Source organism: Diabrotica virgifera, chromosome 2 (assembly GCF_917563875.1).
Source record: "Diabrotica virgifera virgifera chromosome 2, PGI_DIABVI_V3a".
Classification (NCBI taxonomy): Eukaryota; Metazoa; Arthropoda; class Insecta; order Coleoptera; family Chrysomelidae; genus Diabrotica; species Diabrotica virgifera.
The window spans coordinates 76,343,438-76,359,407 of record NC_065444.1 but is presented as its reverse complement, the minus strand read 5'-3'; the positions used below and the strand labels follow the sequence as shown (position 1 = coordinate 76,359,407).

General features: G+C 31.8%; 1 protein-coding gene across 4 annotated transcripts in view; it reads right to left on the bottom strand.

The window, feature by feature from the left end:
- The window catches only part of LOC114334513 (V-type proton ATPase 116 kDa subunit a 1), a 189,568-nt gene that overhangs the window by 56,383 nt on the left and 117,215 nt on the right, over positions 1-15,970 (bottom strand). For 3 of the 4 annotated variants that reach the window (XM_028284567.2, XM_028284565.2, XM_028284566.2), the window contains exons 2-3: positions 7,662-7,802; positions 7,428-7,604 (exon numbers count right to left, since the gene is read on the bottom strand). In XM_028284567.2, coding sequence (XP_028140368.2) covers positions 7,428-7,604; positions 7,662-7,778 — 294 coding nt within the window. In that variant the 5' untranslated portion in view covers positions 7,779-7,802. Of the gene's footprint in view, positions 1-7,427; positions 7,605-7,661; positions 7,803-8,973; positions 9,020-15,970 lie in introns of those variants that run through there. The other variant, XM_028284570.2, reaches the window with a different exon arrangement.

Here is a 15,970-nt window from a genome sequence, read left to right as displayed (position 1 = left end):
TTTTTTTTTTATTTTGAAGGAAATCCTTCTATAATATGGAAAAAATATAATCTGACGGTTTTCATGGGACAATGTAGCTAAAACCATATTTATAGCGTGGGCAAAAGTGGCGGGACCGTCGAATATTTCGCGAAATGAACATCAGATCGAAAAACTGCAAATTACGTGTTCAATATTTTTCAAAAATCTATTGAATGACATCAAATACGATCTGGGGGTCGTGTTTGGTGAGGAGTAACTTTAAAATCTTTAGGAACCTCCATTTTTTAATGGAAATTTAAATTCCTTACGTAAAAATAAGTAACTTTTATACGAGAGATTTTTCGAATTGTGGATAGTTGCCGCTATATTCGGAAAAAACTATTTTTGAAAGTTTGTACCCGCGCACCCCACACTAGAATGGAAAATGTAACTTTTTTTGGTTTTAGGACCTAATCTTTGCTTGATGCCTCAGTAACTGCAAATTTAGCAAACTTAATGGATCTACTAGACCAAACAATTAACAATATTCTTCTTTCATTAGCGGTTCTTCGGTTTTATTTGCTTTTCTTCTTCTTTTATTAGCGGTATTATTAGTTAGGTTTAGCCGTCCATTATTTCTTCAGATGTCCTTGCTAAATACCATAATCTTCTTGAGGTGGTTGTATTGGTTATTGGTTTTTGTCTTGGTTCTTTATATGGTCAGTTTTTGTTAATTCTTCTTCTTATTCTTCTCGTGCCCTACGCTATGCAGCGTGTAAACATTCATGCTAGTTGGATTATGCGTAAGGATAATTTTTATCGATATTTATATTTATTATCTAAAATAACGAGATGTACCGTAAATATAGTTTTTCAAAGAATCGTCGTTACTTTTATTTTTCCTTGTAAAATTTGTAAGTTCTCGTAAGTTTTTAATATGACACGAAAACTTCACCTTATTTTAATCTCTCTCCTATCTATATTAAAGACAATTTCCTGTCATTTAAAGTCCCCAAATATTGACGCTAAAACTGATACATAAAATCATATCTTTCATAAATAATAAATAATCCTAAAATATTTAATTGCTTCATAAACATTTTGATAGCTGGTTATACGCTATAATTCTATTTATTATTTATGCATATTTCATGATTTGAATACATTTCTATGAATTGAAATGTTAACTATATAGTTGAATGTTCCTTTTTGGCATGATAGGCTATTGATTATGTTCAAAATAAGAGAGCTAAAAGGAACTACAACGTTAACGGGATTTTATTGTCTCATATGGTCAATGGACGTCTAAATTTTAAAAAACCGCGGAGTGCTACCATTTAAATGGGTGCGTTTTTGAGAAATGGGTGAATTAGTCCCTAGGCACAGGGTGAATTAGGGTGAGTGCTATGCACTTTTGGTACAAAGACGTCTACAGGAAAATTGTTCCAGGTTAAATTTACCATCGAAATATTACATTTTAAAGTCAAAAATATTTTTATTTACAAAAATATATTCAAAAGAAAAGCAAAAAACAACACGAAAGAAAGCAATTTCGTTTTTTGCCCCATAACTTATTTCCACGGGGATATAGGTATAGATATTGCTTCAGCAAAAAATAACTTACATTCTTTGTCTTTAAAATGACGTTCAGTGGAAGTCTCTAGGATTTATATTTTCCGAAATAAGATTTTTCAAAATTCGCCGCTCACAGCATTTTTGGGCCATTTTCCCCATTATTTCGCAAACATTGTTCTGTAACTTTTTTTACGCATTTCTAGGCATATGCAATGGAAAGGAATGGAAATGCATTTATTAGAAAAAAGAATCAATTACCTTTAAATGGTCTATTGTATAAGGTTACTTGACTATTTTGAAGCAAGTTCTGCTTTTTCAAGGTTTTATACTTTTAATGATTTTTGATATTTTTTATGATTATTTTTTAAATTTCTCATTATGACTTTTTTTCTTGTACATTTAGGGATATACATTGTATAATAGAAAACAGCATATTTTCTTTACTTTTAAATAGTGTAGGTATTCCAAAAAAAATCTAGGACTATTTTTAAACAAGATATCCGTAGGATATTCAAGAGTATCCGTAATTTGAAAAAATTTTAAAATTTTTTATTTTTTTTTCAATTAGAATATAATTGCATATTATAATATAATTTTTAATTCCAAATAATTTTTCTTAATAACACTTTTCGATATTGTGAAATATAAAGGTACTTTACTCCTGCGCAAATTTATATTTTTAACATACCTCGTACACTATTAATAAAATTTTATATCTGATTATTGCATTTTAGGTTTCAGACTAGGTGGAGCATTTTATAAAGAATAACTTTTTTTCATAAAATTAATACTAAAATAGTTTTCCATATGATTCCAACTATTGCACGTGTATAATATGTCACAACTTGAAAAAGCATATCTTGTTTAAAAATTGTCCTATAATTTTTTACAGTACACCATTTTAAAGTAAAGAAAATGAGCTTTCCTTTTTATTACACAATGTATATTATACCCAAATATACAATAAAAAAGTTATAAAGAGAAATTTAAAAATAATCGTAAAATATATCAAAAATCATTAAAAGTACAAAATTTGGAAAACCAAAAACATTTTAAAGGTAATTGACTTCTCTTTCTACTAAATGTACCATTGCGTATACCTAGAAATGCCTAGAAAAAAGTTACAGAACAATGTTTGCGAAGTAACAAGGAAAATATCCTAAAATCGCTGTGAGTGGCGGAAAATCATATTTTGAAAATTGTAAATCACAGGGACTTCTACTCAAGCCATTTTAAAGAGGCAGGATGGAAGTTTTTTTTCTGTGAACAATACCTATACATATATCTCCGTGGAAAAAAGTTATAGGGCAAAAAACAAAATGGCTATCTTTCATGTTTTTTTCTTGCTTTTCTTTTGGATATATTTTTGTAAAGAAACATGTTTTTTACTTTAAAATGTGATATTTCGATCGTAAATTTAACCTGGAACAATTTTCCTATAGACGTGTTTGCACGAAATGTTCATAGAACTCACCCTAATTCGCCCTGTGCCTAGGGACTAATTCACCGCTTTCTCAAAAACGCACCCATTTAAATGGTAGCACTCCACGGTTTTTTCAAATATAGAGGTCCATTGACTATATGAAACAATAAAACCCTGTAAATGTTGTAGTTCCTTTCCAAAATACATAATCAATAGCCTATGATGGGAGCAGATAAGTTTAAGCTTTTGGTCAATTCTCACTGGAAAATATTATAGATGTCTGTCTGCCAATAATTCTTAATAGTGGAGTCAATGAAGGTTTTCACCTCCGATTTCGTTGAACCTCCATCGATTTTCATGAAAATTGGTAAGTATGTAGAGGATACCTCAAGAAACAAAGGTGACATGGTGCCAACTTGCACTTTTACCCTGGGGGTGGATGCCACCCCTTCTCGGGGGTGGAAATTATTTTATTAAAAATAATACCACTAATCGACAGAGCGACAAATTATAAGTAAAATTTGTTATATAAAGTTATTACAATAAATCAATAGTTTTTGAGTTATTAAAGATCAAAAGTTTTGATTTTTCCTGAAAAAAATCCATGTTTTAAAGCAGTTTTTCATAAATAACTCAAGAACCATAAGTTTCTTCAAAAAAGTTGTTATTACCAAAATCGAAGATAATATAAAAATAAATAAGCTCCTTATTCGAAAAATCCTTTACTACATATACAAAGTGAGTTATATGCAATTGAATGTATATTTTTTTTTCCGCGAGTACTCAAATCTTAGTATTCAAGCTTAAATAACAGGAAAACTATGCACTTTGTTAAATATATTTACTAAACATTTTAATAAAGTACTTAAAGGTAACTATCAAAAAGCTATATAAGAAGTCGATAGCATCAAAATTAAGCAAGTTATGATGGAAACAAGAGGACCCTTTCAGATTTTTTAGGGAAGAATGAAAAATGAAACATACGTCATTTCCACAAAAATTAAAATTTATAGTAACCCATTTAAAACTTTATTTATTTTAACATAAGTAATAACTTCAATAATTTTGACCGGTTTAGAATGCATATATTTGAAAAAAAATACGATTAAAAAAAATTTGAATTTTTCAAATTTTCGTGAATTTCATTTTCTTTTGATAATAACTCCAAAAATACTCGATATACTTAAAAAATGGTAGAGAACAAAATTTTAGTTTTAACTTTATTTAAGCTTTTTATTTTTTTAATATTTTTTTACGACAAAAAATAACCGAGATAGAAACATTTAAAACCTAAATTTTACTGCGAGAACCATGTAACCGGGGTCCTTTCACCTTGTATTAAAAAAAAATAAAGGATTTAGAAAATTATGTTTAATACAGTGTTATAGACCTTTTACTTAGATTTGTAATGGTTTTTGGATAAATCTCATATTTCAAAAATTAACGGAGTTATTTTTAAAAAACCAATAACATTTTCTTTGAAAAAATTTTATAGCGGAGATTTTGTATGTATACAGGTTGTGGGAAGTCCAATTAGTCGTTTGTTGTAGGAGATATGAAAAAAGTTTATTTAGGTGAGATTGGGGCATAGATAATATCAGAAGTTAAATACATTTCCAAATATACAGGGCCACCCATATTGACAGGGTGAAACAAAATTATCTTTTGTTTAATGGAACACCCTGTATATTTTTACATTTTTGGATTCTCCTCTATGTTTTATTTCTTAAAATATCTTTTGTGATGTTATACGAAGTAGTTTAAAAGATAATTACGTTTTTTTTTCAAATTTCATAGCAATATTCACCCCCTGTATAATTGTAGTGATTTGACATCAGAAAATCAATTTATTTTCAAGTGATTTTTAATATAGTCTATTATTGTTAAAAATTATTAATCTAGCAAAACGTTTAATTTTAGCTAATACAGGGTTGGTCGAAACTGAATGAGTGTTTTCTCAAAGTTTGAGAGTATGAGTTTTCTCAAACGGAGCAGCCTGTAATGCCTGTAACGAACATTGTAATGAAATGCTATTGTATAGCACTTTATTATTTCCCACCTTGCCAGTGAGAACTGAATGAAAAGTTGGTTTTGTTGAATATAGCATGAAAGCACGACGATACTTTAGTGATAAGCGTATTTTTCGTAGTAGCTATAGTATGTTGTTTTATATTATGTATTACCTATATTAAATTAGTTTTAGTATGTTTCGTTTATCTAAAAAATGTAAAACAAACAAAAATTCTGTTTTTCTTGTAGTTGTTTTTTCGTATAGATATTGTTTTATATTGTAGTAAATTGAATTTAGTTTTAGTATGTTCCGTTTGTTTGTAGAATTATAATTAATTAGATTTGCTTTAATTACTAAAATAAATAAATTTTCAATTATATTTTATGTATTTGTGGAAAAGGAAACCTAGCATTAGCGGCAACATTTCTATAACGGCCAATTGTTTTCTATTTTTAGTGGCCGTTATTGTCAGGTTTTACTGTACCATTAATATTTTATTAAATTATGAAATATTATTTAAATAAAAAATTTATAAACTTGATAAAAGAAAGTTTTCTTAGAATTTACTCCTCTATCTAATTATGGGGTTATTTTTAATAAAATAGTGTTCACCCATGAGAAGGGGTAACATCCACCCCCAGGATAAAAGCGCAAGTTGGTACCACATCATTTTTGTTTCTTGAGGTATCATCTAACTACTTACCAATTTTCATGAAAATTGATGAAGGTTCAACGAAATCAGGGGTGAAAACCTTCAGTGACTGCCTTTTTGGAAATATAAAAGAATAATTTTTTTCGTGATTCTCGATTTGCTAATTTTCTGATTTTTATTTGCTATAAGGTTTGAAAAATTAATAAAAATTATAAATCATGCACATAAATGTAAAAAAATATTTATTTTACTTAATTAAACGAGATTGCTTGAGCCAGAATGCTGAAATCTGCATTTTTATCATTGAAAAAAAAGGTGGATTTCACCAATAAAATGCAGAAAGCGCAACTTGGTGCCATATCACTTTTGTTTTTTGAGGTATCCTCTAACTAATCAACAATTTTGATGAAAATAGATGAAGGTTCAAAGAAATCGTGGGTGAAAACATTTAGTGACTACACTTTCAGAAATATAGAAGAATAAGGTTTTCGTGATTTTCGACTGGTTAATTTTCAGATTTTTGGTTGCTATAAGGTTAGAATAATTAAAAAAAATGCAATTCATGCACATAAATATAAAAAAAATATTTATTTTTCTTAATTATACGAGATTACTTGCACCATAATGCGGAAATCTGCATTTTTTACAATTTAAAAAGTAGGGGTGTATTGCACCCCTAAATTGCAAAAGAGCAAGTTGATGCTATATAACTTTTATTGCTTGAGGTATCCTCTAACTAGTTACCGATTTTTATGAAAATCGATGCACGTTCAACGAAATAGGAAGTGAAAACTTACAGTGACTGCACTTTCAGAAATCTAAAAAATAATTTAAAAAAGGGGTGTATTTCACCCTTAAAATGCAAAAAGCGCAAGTTGGCACTATGTCACCTTTGTTCCTTGAGGTATCCTTTAACCACTCACCAATTTTTATGAAAATCGATGGAGGTTCAACGAAATCTGAGGTAATAACTCATATCCACCTTCATTGACTCCACTATAAGTAACTGTGGTCACTACCAATTGTCACGTTATTTATTGTGACGTTTTCAAATAATATTTAAATAACCTTTATCATCGGAGTCAAAACTCCTGTTGTAATTGGTATAACTTTAATTATGAATTAAAATTTAAAAAGCCAAATGGATTACCAAAGTGTTCAGAGCGAACGTTTTCGGACCTATCAGTCCATCTTCAGTGAACTTTGTACTTGCTAAATATCTCCAAAACCAAACAGTGCTTAGATTTAATTTAAAAGTTACATTATAAAATAGTGAAAATAAAGAAAGGATAGCACAGGGAAGACAGGTGATAGGAGCAGCGAATTCGGTACTGTGACAAAAAAAAACTATTAACATATGGAGTTGAAATTTGGCAATTAACCAAGACATACAACGCTAAATTACTAGTCAGTGAGATGGATTTTTGGACGAGGCCAGTAAGAAGATCTAGACTAGAACACATAAGAAAAGACGACATTAGACAACAAATGGGAATAGAAACAACAAGCATAGATGACATCGAAAGACACCTACTAGTATGGTATGGACACGTAAGACGAATGGAGGAAAGAAGAAATCTCAAAAAAGTATTAGAATGGATTTCCCACAGAAAAACGAAAAGGAGAAAGACCAGCAACTACATGGATAAAGGACATCTCCAAGGCGATGTCGGAAAGAAATCTAAGAGAAGAAGACTGCCACAATAGAAAGGAGTGGCGATTAGTAAAGGAAAGGCGCAGAACGCTATAAAACCGGTTTAATATATACCATAAGAAGAATACTGAACATCACGCAAAATACTTACCTCTAAGTCTATAATTTCACGGGGATTGGGTGCTTTTGGTAATTCGCTGACATCGGGAATATTGACGTCATCTTTTCTCACTTCTGCTTCAATGTATCTTAACTTTCTTTCCATTTCATCGCATCTTCTCACTTCGTTGACGAACTTTCTTTGGAAAGCGTTCACTTCTTCATTTAACTGCAAAAAATATGATTTTAATTGTCACATTCATCAATCGCCATATATGTTACTCACATCTCTAAACTGTACACATCCAGTTTCACCCAATTCGGAAATAGCGTAGTACGAAGCCTCTGGTTGGACGAACAGTTGGGCGAGGACCATTTCCTCACTTCTAAACATACTCCCCATCTTGAGGAGGTTTTATTTGACAGTCTGCAACAACAAAAAATGATTTAATAAAGTCACGCAATTTATTTAAATATAGAAAAAAAGTATACAGTAGGAAAAATGAAAGAATACCCATGAACGAACATATAAAACACGCTGTATTTTCCTGTCACCGTATCACACAAAAAATTGGCCATCGCAAGTATATGTAATAATTATTATTACATGTACTTGCGCTGGGCAATTTTCTTTGTGACACGGTGATAGGAAAATACAGCGTGTTTTATATGTTCGTTCATGGGTATTCTTTCATTTTTCCGACTGTACCTAAGGCGCATAACAGTAAGAAACTAATACCTATATACCCTAAGTTTTACTGACGACCAAATAGTGATCGCACAAGAAGATGATGACCTCAGGTTTATGATAATAAAACTGGAACAGGAATATACAAAGAATGGATTGGAAATAAACCTAAAGGAAACTGAATATCTAACAACGGAGAATACTAAAATAAAACAGTTTGAAATAGACGAAGGTAAACAAATCAAAGAAATAGAGAAGTAGGTACAAGTATTTAGGTTTTATAATATTACACAAAGGAACAACTGAAGAAGATATAAAAAACATACTAGGACAAACAAGATGCTGCATACGAAAATTGAACTCGGTATTGTGGGATAAGAACATTAGTATAAAAATAAAAAGAAGAATATATAACACCATGACAAGAAGTATCCTGACTTATGATACAACAGAGATGGAATTCCTAAGGAGAAGCTGCAGAGTAACAAGAAGAGACAGAATAAATAACATAGAGATTAAGAAAAGAATGGAAATGAACTCATATATGGACTACATAGAACAGAGAAATTAACCTGGTAGGGACATGTCAGAAGAGTAGACAAAAAACGTTGGATAAACAGAATAACAGAGTTGTGCCAATAGAAAGAACGAATAGAGGCAGATCCCGAAGATCTTTCAAATATGAAGTGGACGAAGCAATGGAAAGAAGAAATCTGCTGGAAGGGGACTGGCAAACTAGAAAGAACTGGAGAAAACGGTTGAGTGAAGGAAATGAAGGAATACAGTGGAAACTGTGGAAGTCATTAGTATATAATAAAGAAAAGTATAGTAAAAAGATCAAGAAATCCACATTTGAGATACTCATGACGAAAGCAATTGCTAAACATTGCAGCTAATACTAGAAAAGTACTTTATATTCAGCACAATCTGCTACTAATAGACTATAAAAACTGTTAAAAATATTATTCTGTTTGATATATTAATCAATTATTGTCTAATAAATATTTTTTTATTTATTTATTATCTATAAAATACCAATAAAAGTGTATTCAAATGACAGTTATCTCATCTTATCTCATTTTATTGTTATCTATAAAATTAAACTATAATTGAACTTAAGTACATAAGATAATTATTTGAATTGTCTAAGAAAAATAATGCAGATTGCGTACATAGCAGGCATTTATATGAATCTTCATCAATCAGAATTGATGAGTAATATTTATTGGTAAACGATTATATTTAGTATTATGTTTATATGGCATTCGTTGGTGTAATAAAAATTACATTTCTTAATTAACTATTCAATAAGAATACGAGATACAAAATTTGGATTGATGAACGGCGTAGGTACGAGAGATGCATTGTTTAGTTTAGTATATGTATATGCAGAGATATGACTTGCGCAGTGGTGTCATGGTGTGGGAACGCGTGGGAACGCCGTTCCCACACTGGTTAAGAAAAGAAAAAAAAAATAATAGAGAATTATATATATATATATATATATATATATATATATATATATATATATATAGTGGCTAAACACCCCTTTAGGGGTTACGCCGCTTACGCTCTCTAGATCTATGTTTTGAGGTAGATCAGTCCTCATGTTCGTTATTTAATTTTCTCTGTTATTTTTCTCCACTCTTTCCTGTCTCTGGTTTTCCCTTTCCAATGTCGTATGCCCGCATTGTTGAGATCACTTACTACTTCTTGTAACCATGTAGATCTTGGTCTTCCACGTCTTCTTTTGCCAGCTGGTGTCCATTCCAATATTGAGTATATCGTCGTAGTTGATCCGGATCTCCATATGTGTCCTAGCCATTTTGCTCTTTGCTGTTTTATTTTACGTACTATATCCTCCTCAATTTCTTCCAGTAACTCAAGGTTCGTTCTTTGTCTAAATTCATTGTCATTTATTTTTATTGGTCCTAATATTGCTCTTAGTATTTTTCTTTCTTGTATTCTAAGGTTTTCCTCTTGTTTTTTTGTCATGCTAAGAGTTTCGGCTGCATACATCATCGTCGGTCGAATTATTGTTTTGTATACTTTCATTTTTGATTTCTTACTCAATAACTTATTTTTAAGTAATTTTTTATTTGCATGGAAGCTCTTATTTGCTGTAATAATCCTTTCTTTGATTTCGGTTTCTCTTTCTCCATTGTTTGTTATTAATATTCCTAAATATTTAAATTTTTCGACTTCTTCAAAAGTGTATTCTCCTACTCTAACCTTTCTGTTTTCAAAGTTTTTGTCAAATCTCATTATTTTGGTTTTCTCTTGGTTTATTTTTAATCCCATTACTTTTCCTTCTGTTACCATTTCGTTTAACATTCGTTCCATTGTTTTTCTATTTTTTGTTATTAGCACAATATCATCAGCGTATGCTATTATTTGTCCTTCTCTCGTTCGGAGGGTGCCTTTGTTGATCTTCCTGACGACGTATTCTAGGGCAAGATTAAACAGAGTTGCTGATAATGAATCTCCTTGTCTCACCCCTTTATTGATGACAAATTCTTCTGTGTCGCCTACTTGAGTTTTTATACTAACTACAGTTCTACTCATTGTCATTTGTATTAATCTTCTTAATTTATGTTGTATTCCCATTTCTTTCAGAGCTACCATTAGTTTTGATCTATTTATTGTATCAAATGCTTGTCGAAAATCTATAAAAAGCAGTTCAATTTCTATTTTATATCCATGAGCTTTTTCCATAATTTGTTTAACTGTATGTATGGCATCTGTTGTAGACTTTCCCTTAACAAATCCGCATTGATAGTGTCCTATGATATTCGTGGTAGCTTCGGTCAGTCTTCGTTGTATTAAGGCGGACATGATTTTATATGCTGTGTTTAATAGCGTCAGTCCTCTGTAGTTTTTACACATCTGTTGATCTCCTTTTTTATGAATCGTGATAATTTGTCCTTTGTACCATTCTTCCGGCATTTTTTCTTCGTCCCATATGTCTTTTATTAAATTGTATAATCTATCTTTTAATTCTTCACCACCATATTTTATAAGCTCCATATTGATACAGTCCGATCCTGAGGCTTTACCATTACGGCTGCTATTAATAATTTCCTCAACTTCCTCTTTTGTTGGTATTTGTAGCTGGTTTCCTAACATCATTGTCTCTTCTCCTCTGTTTTCATTTAGGTCTTGATCTTGTTGTTCTGTTAATAATTCTTTAAAATAGTTAGTCCAAATTTCTTTATACTCTTCATCGTTTTCTGATACTTTTCCATTTTTATCTTTTATGCTTTTTATCTTTCCTTTAAACGTTTTGTTCTGCTCACTAATTTTCTTATAGAATTCTTTTGTGTTTCTGTTCTTACTCTCTTTTTCTATTTCTTTTATCTTATCATCCAACCACTCACGTCTAATTTTCCTTATTTTTTTCTTACATGCATGCCTTATTATATTGTATTCTTCCCTATAATCCTGTCTATTTGTTCTTATCCACATTTGTCTCATTTCTACCTTCTTTTTTAACATTTTATGGCATTCTTCATTATACCATTCTTGTCTTTTTTTGTTTCTTTTTATCCCTACGTGTACTTCCGCTGTTTCATTTATACATTTTTTTATATTTCTCCATTCTGTTTCTATATCCTTTGTAGGTTTAGATTGTTCCTTCAGTTTTTTGTTCATGTCATCAGCATATTTAATCCTTATGTCTGGAGTATTCAGTTTTTCTACGTGCCATTTATTTTTTGTTGTCGTGTTTTTTAGTGTTCTTTTGACTTTTTGTCTTACTTTTGCAGTCACCATAAAATGGTCTGTGTCTGCATGTGCACCTCTGTAGGACCTCACGTCTGTTACCGATGTTTGCTTCCTTCTTGTAATCAGAATATGGTCTATTTGTGACCATGTTTTTTGGTCTGGGGAAATCCACGTCACTTTATGGTATTTGGGATGTTCGAATTTTGTACTAACGATAATCATATTGGTACTAGATGCTAGATTACATAATCGTTGGCCATTGTCGTTAGTTTTTTCGTGTATTGTGTGCTTACCTGCTACTTGGTTAATGTAGTCTTCCTTACCTATTTGGGCATTAAAATCTCCCATTACCAGTATTGTGTCTTCTCTAGGTAACTTCTCCATTTCTCGTTCGAGTTCCTCATACAATTTGTCTTTTTCCTCCGCAGTAGCACTTTCAGTTGGGGCATATACGTTTATGATTGATATATTAAATGGTTTGGCGTTAATTCTCAGGTAAGCCATACGTTCATTTATTGGTTTAAATTGCATAATGTTATTTTTTATTTTTCCCATAATTATGAAAGCGACTCCATATTGACCTTGTTTTTCATGTCCCGAGTACTGTAGTGTGTAGTTTTTTCTATTTATTTCTCCTTGACCTGCCCATCTGATTTCTTGAATCACTGCAATATCAATTTGGTATCTTTCTAGTTCTGAGACGATATCCTGCATTTTTCCTGGTTCAAGCATTGTTCTGATGTTCCACGTACTTATTTTTAGTTGATCACATTTTTTCGGTTTTTTATTATATTTTTTTGTGTTCGTATGTTTTATTTTATCTAATCTGTTCAGGTCCTTTTCCTTTGCCATTTTCGTGTCCGTTTTTTGTGTTGTATCCAATATTTGTTTTTTTATCAGTTTTTTGGCGTGTCCTGCTTTGCCCTTTCCAGTTCATTCTTCTCTTTGTTCCATTTCCATTCAGTCCCGTCAATAATTAATTTTTGATAACCTACTCTAGTGTTCTTACCGTTTTCTTTTTGAAATTTTGCAATTCTCCGTATTTCTTGTTGTATTTTCATCTCTTCTTGCGTTAGATCGTTATTGATATATATTTCCGGCTTTGAATTCCTTAGTTTGTTTTTGTTCTTCATAATTTTTATTTTTTCATTTTTGTTTTTTAGTTTTACAAGACATGTTTTGTCCCCTATTTTATAAGCTTCTTCTATTTCTACTTTAATACCTAATTCTCTTTCCACGAAATCTGCCATAACCTCATTGACTACATTTGGGTTATTTGTATCCATCGGTAGACCCTGGACAATAACATTGTTAGCTTTTCTCTCTTTCTCGAACTTTTCTACCTTCATTTTCACTATCTTTAGTTCCTGTTTCATTTCATCATTTTCTTTTTGTAGTTGTTGGTTACTTTGTTTGAATTCATTTATTTCTTTTCTTAATTCTCGGAGGTCATTTCTATATTCTCGTTGTTCTTCTTTTATTCCTTTTACCTCCGATGTTAAACTTTGTGTTTGATCTGTTAAATTTTGCATCATTTTTAAAAGCTGATCAATTTTGTTTTCATCTTTCTGTTGTTTGGTTGGTGTTCTGGATAGTTTCTTGCTCTTGTTAAAAATATTGTCTGCATCTATCTCTAGACTTCTCTTTTTACTGTCTTCTGAGGTGTAATCATTATCACTATCCACCATTTTTTATGTATTTGTACTCTATATTAAAGCAAGCGATAAGCTCTAGTTCCCCAGTCGACCCGGCGAAGGCTCTAGAACTTCTCAAGCAATAATTGAGTATGACTTTAAATATATTAAAATTCTTTTTACTTCGAAATCTTGTTTACTTAGTTTATTATTAATTGATTGATTTCCTTTCTTGGATTTTTAAAACTTTTTGGAAAACCGGCAACGTCGCTTTTAATTTGATCAAGACTTGTTCTCTTATCTGTTGTCAAAAGAACTGGAATTTATAAAATGTCGTTTGTTTTGATTAACATAAAATGTTCTATAAGTTACTTATAGGCCGATTTTTGCCACTATTTTTTGCACTTTAGATAGTTTATGACCTTATACAAATGTTCGCATATAGTTAATATTTTATTTCGCACTATTACCTCAAAAATCGGAATAAACTCTGGTGAAAATGTTTAACACTTTTATTTCGCACAATGCGTTGTTGCCACAATAGAGAATTTAGGTTTTGTAAACAAAAATTAGCAGTGCGTTCCGGCACTGCGTTCCCGCACTGCTAATTTTGCCATGACACCACTGGACTTGCGACATCTGTACCTGCTTTGTGTATGTAATGTAGGTACTACTAAAAAGCATTTGATACAGTTCAACACCGAAAAATGATGGATATTCTAACAAAAGCCCAAATAGATGATAAAGACAGACGTATAATACAAAATTTATACTGGAATCAATCAGCCCCAATAAGAACCAATATTGGAGATTAACCGACGCGTCGCGGCGGAAGCTATCCAGATTCTGCGAGGCGTTAGACAAGGATGTACATTTTCTCTTATATTATTTAACCTACTATATTCAGAGGAAATATTTAGTGAAGCCTTGGAAAATTGCGAACATGATACTCCTAAATGAAGAACGCCTAAACAACATCCGCTATGCAGATGACACCGTTATTTTTACAGACAGTTTAAACAAAAATGAATAACCATTTTCAATTTCGTTGCAACACGAAACTACAGCCGCATCATTATTTCAATTCAATCAGAGAGTGCAGCAAGCACCTCTACCGGTTTCGAAACTTATTAGTCTCTCATCAGGAGGCACATATGCTGCTCTCTCTGACCCAACTAGGACAAACCCCGGCGTGCAGTCACGGATTGCAACGAACGAAATGGCAGGGATGCCCTAGCGGCAACTGCTAGCAAAAAAACTAAGTTTTCTATCTAATGGCACACAAAACAACATCCAAAAATGTTATTCCACATCCTACCAGACTGAAAACAATGGGAACCTTCTCTGGTAACACCTCCGAGGCTTCTACAATTTGCAAGCCATAACGGATGCTGAGACTAAGGAAGATGAAGGAATTTTACAATTTATAATTCACGTTCCATCTGATCAGCGCGGTAAAGTTCCAACGAGAATGGTTCCCTTCGTACTCCAATCAGAGTAAATATGTAAATAAAAATGAATAACCATTTTCAATTTCGTTGCAACACGAAACTACAGCCGCGTTATTATTCCAGTTCAATCAGAGAGTGCAGCAAGCACCTCTACCGGTTTCGAAACTTATTAGTCTTTCATCAGGAGGCACATATGCTGCTCTCTATGACCCAACTAGGACAAACCCCGGCGTGCAGTCACAGATTTCTGCCATTTTGTTCGTTTGATTTACATATTTACTCTGATTGGAGTACGAAGGGAACCATTCTCGTTGGAACTTTACCGCGCTGAGCAGATGGGACGTGAATTATAAATTGTAAAATTCCCTCATCTTCCTTAGTCTCAGCATTCGTTATGGCTTGCAAATTATAGAAGCCTCGGAGGTGTTACCAGAGAAGGTTCCCATTGTTTTCAGTCTGGTAGGATGTGGAATAACATTTTTGGATGTTGTTTTATGTGCTATTAGATTGAAAACTTAGTTTTTTTTTTAGTTTTTTTTACAGTTTAAACAGTTTACAGGGACTAATAAGCAAAGTAAATGAAGTAAGTAAAAGATTTGGACTACAAGTAAACATATCAAAAACTAAATTATGGCCATCAGCAGAAATAAAATTAGAGACGTCCAACTGTTAATCAAGGATACACCAGTGGTCTGAGTAAAACAGTTTACCTATCTTGGAACAATAGTAAACGAACAATGGGATCACTCACAAGAAGTAAAATGTAGAATAGAGAAGGCTATGGGTGCATTCAACAACATGGCCAAACTCTTTAAAAGCCACAACCTTAATCTGGAGATAAAAGTAAGGCTCCGACGATCTTATACAGGGTGTTTGGTAAAGAATGGACCATAGCTTAACCTCAGATTCCTGAGGTTAAAATAGGTATATTTAATCTAACTTACCTTAGTACAAAAGTTGATAATAACCGAAATACAGGGTGTCAAAGTTAAACTTTTATTTTATTTATTTTTGAATATTTCCTGACAGGCATTTGACAACAACACGAAATTTGGTAAGTGGTGCTGGTACTGTATACCCTACTAAATTATGTTAAACA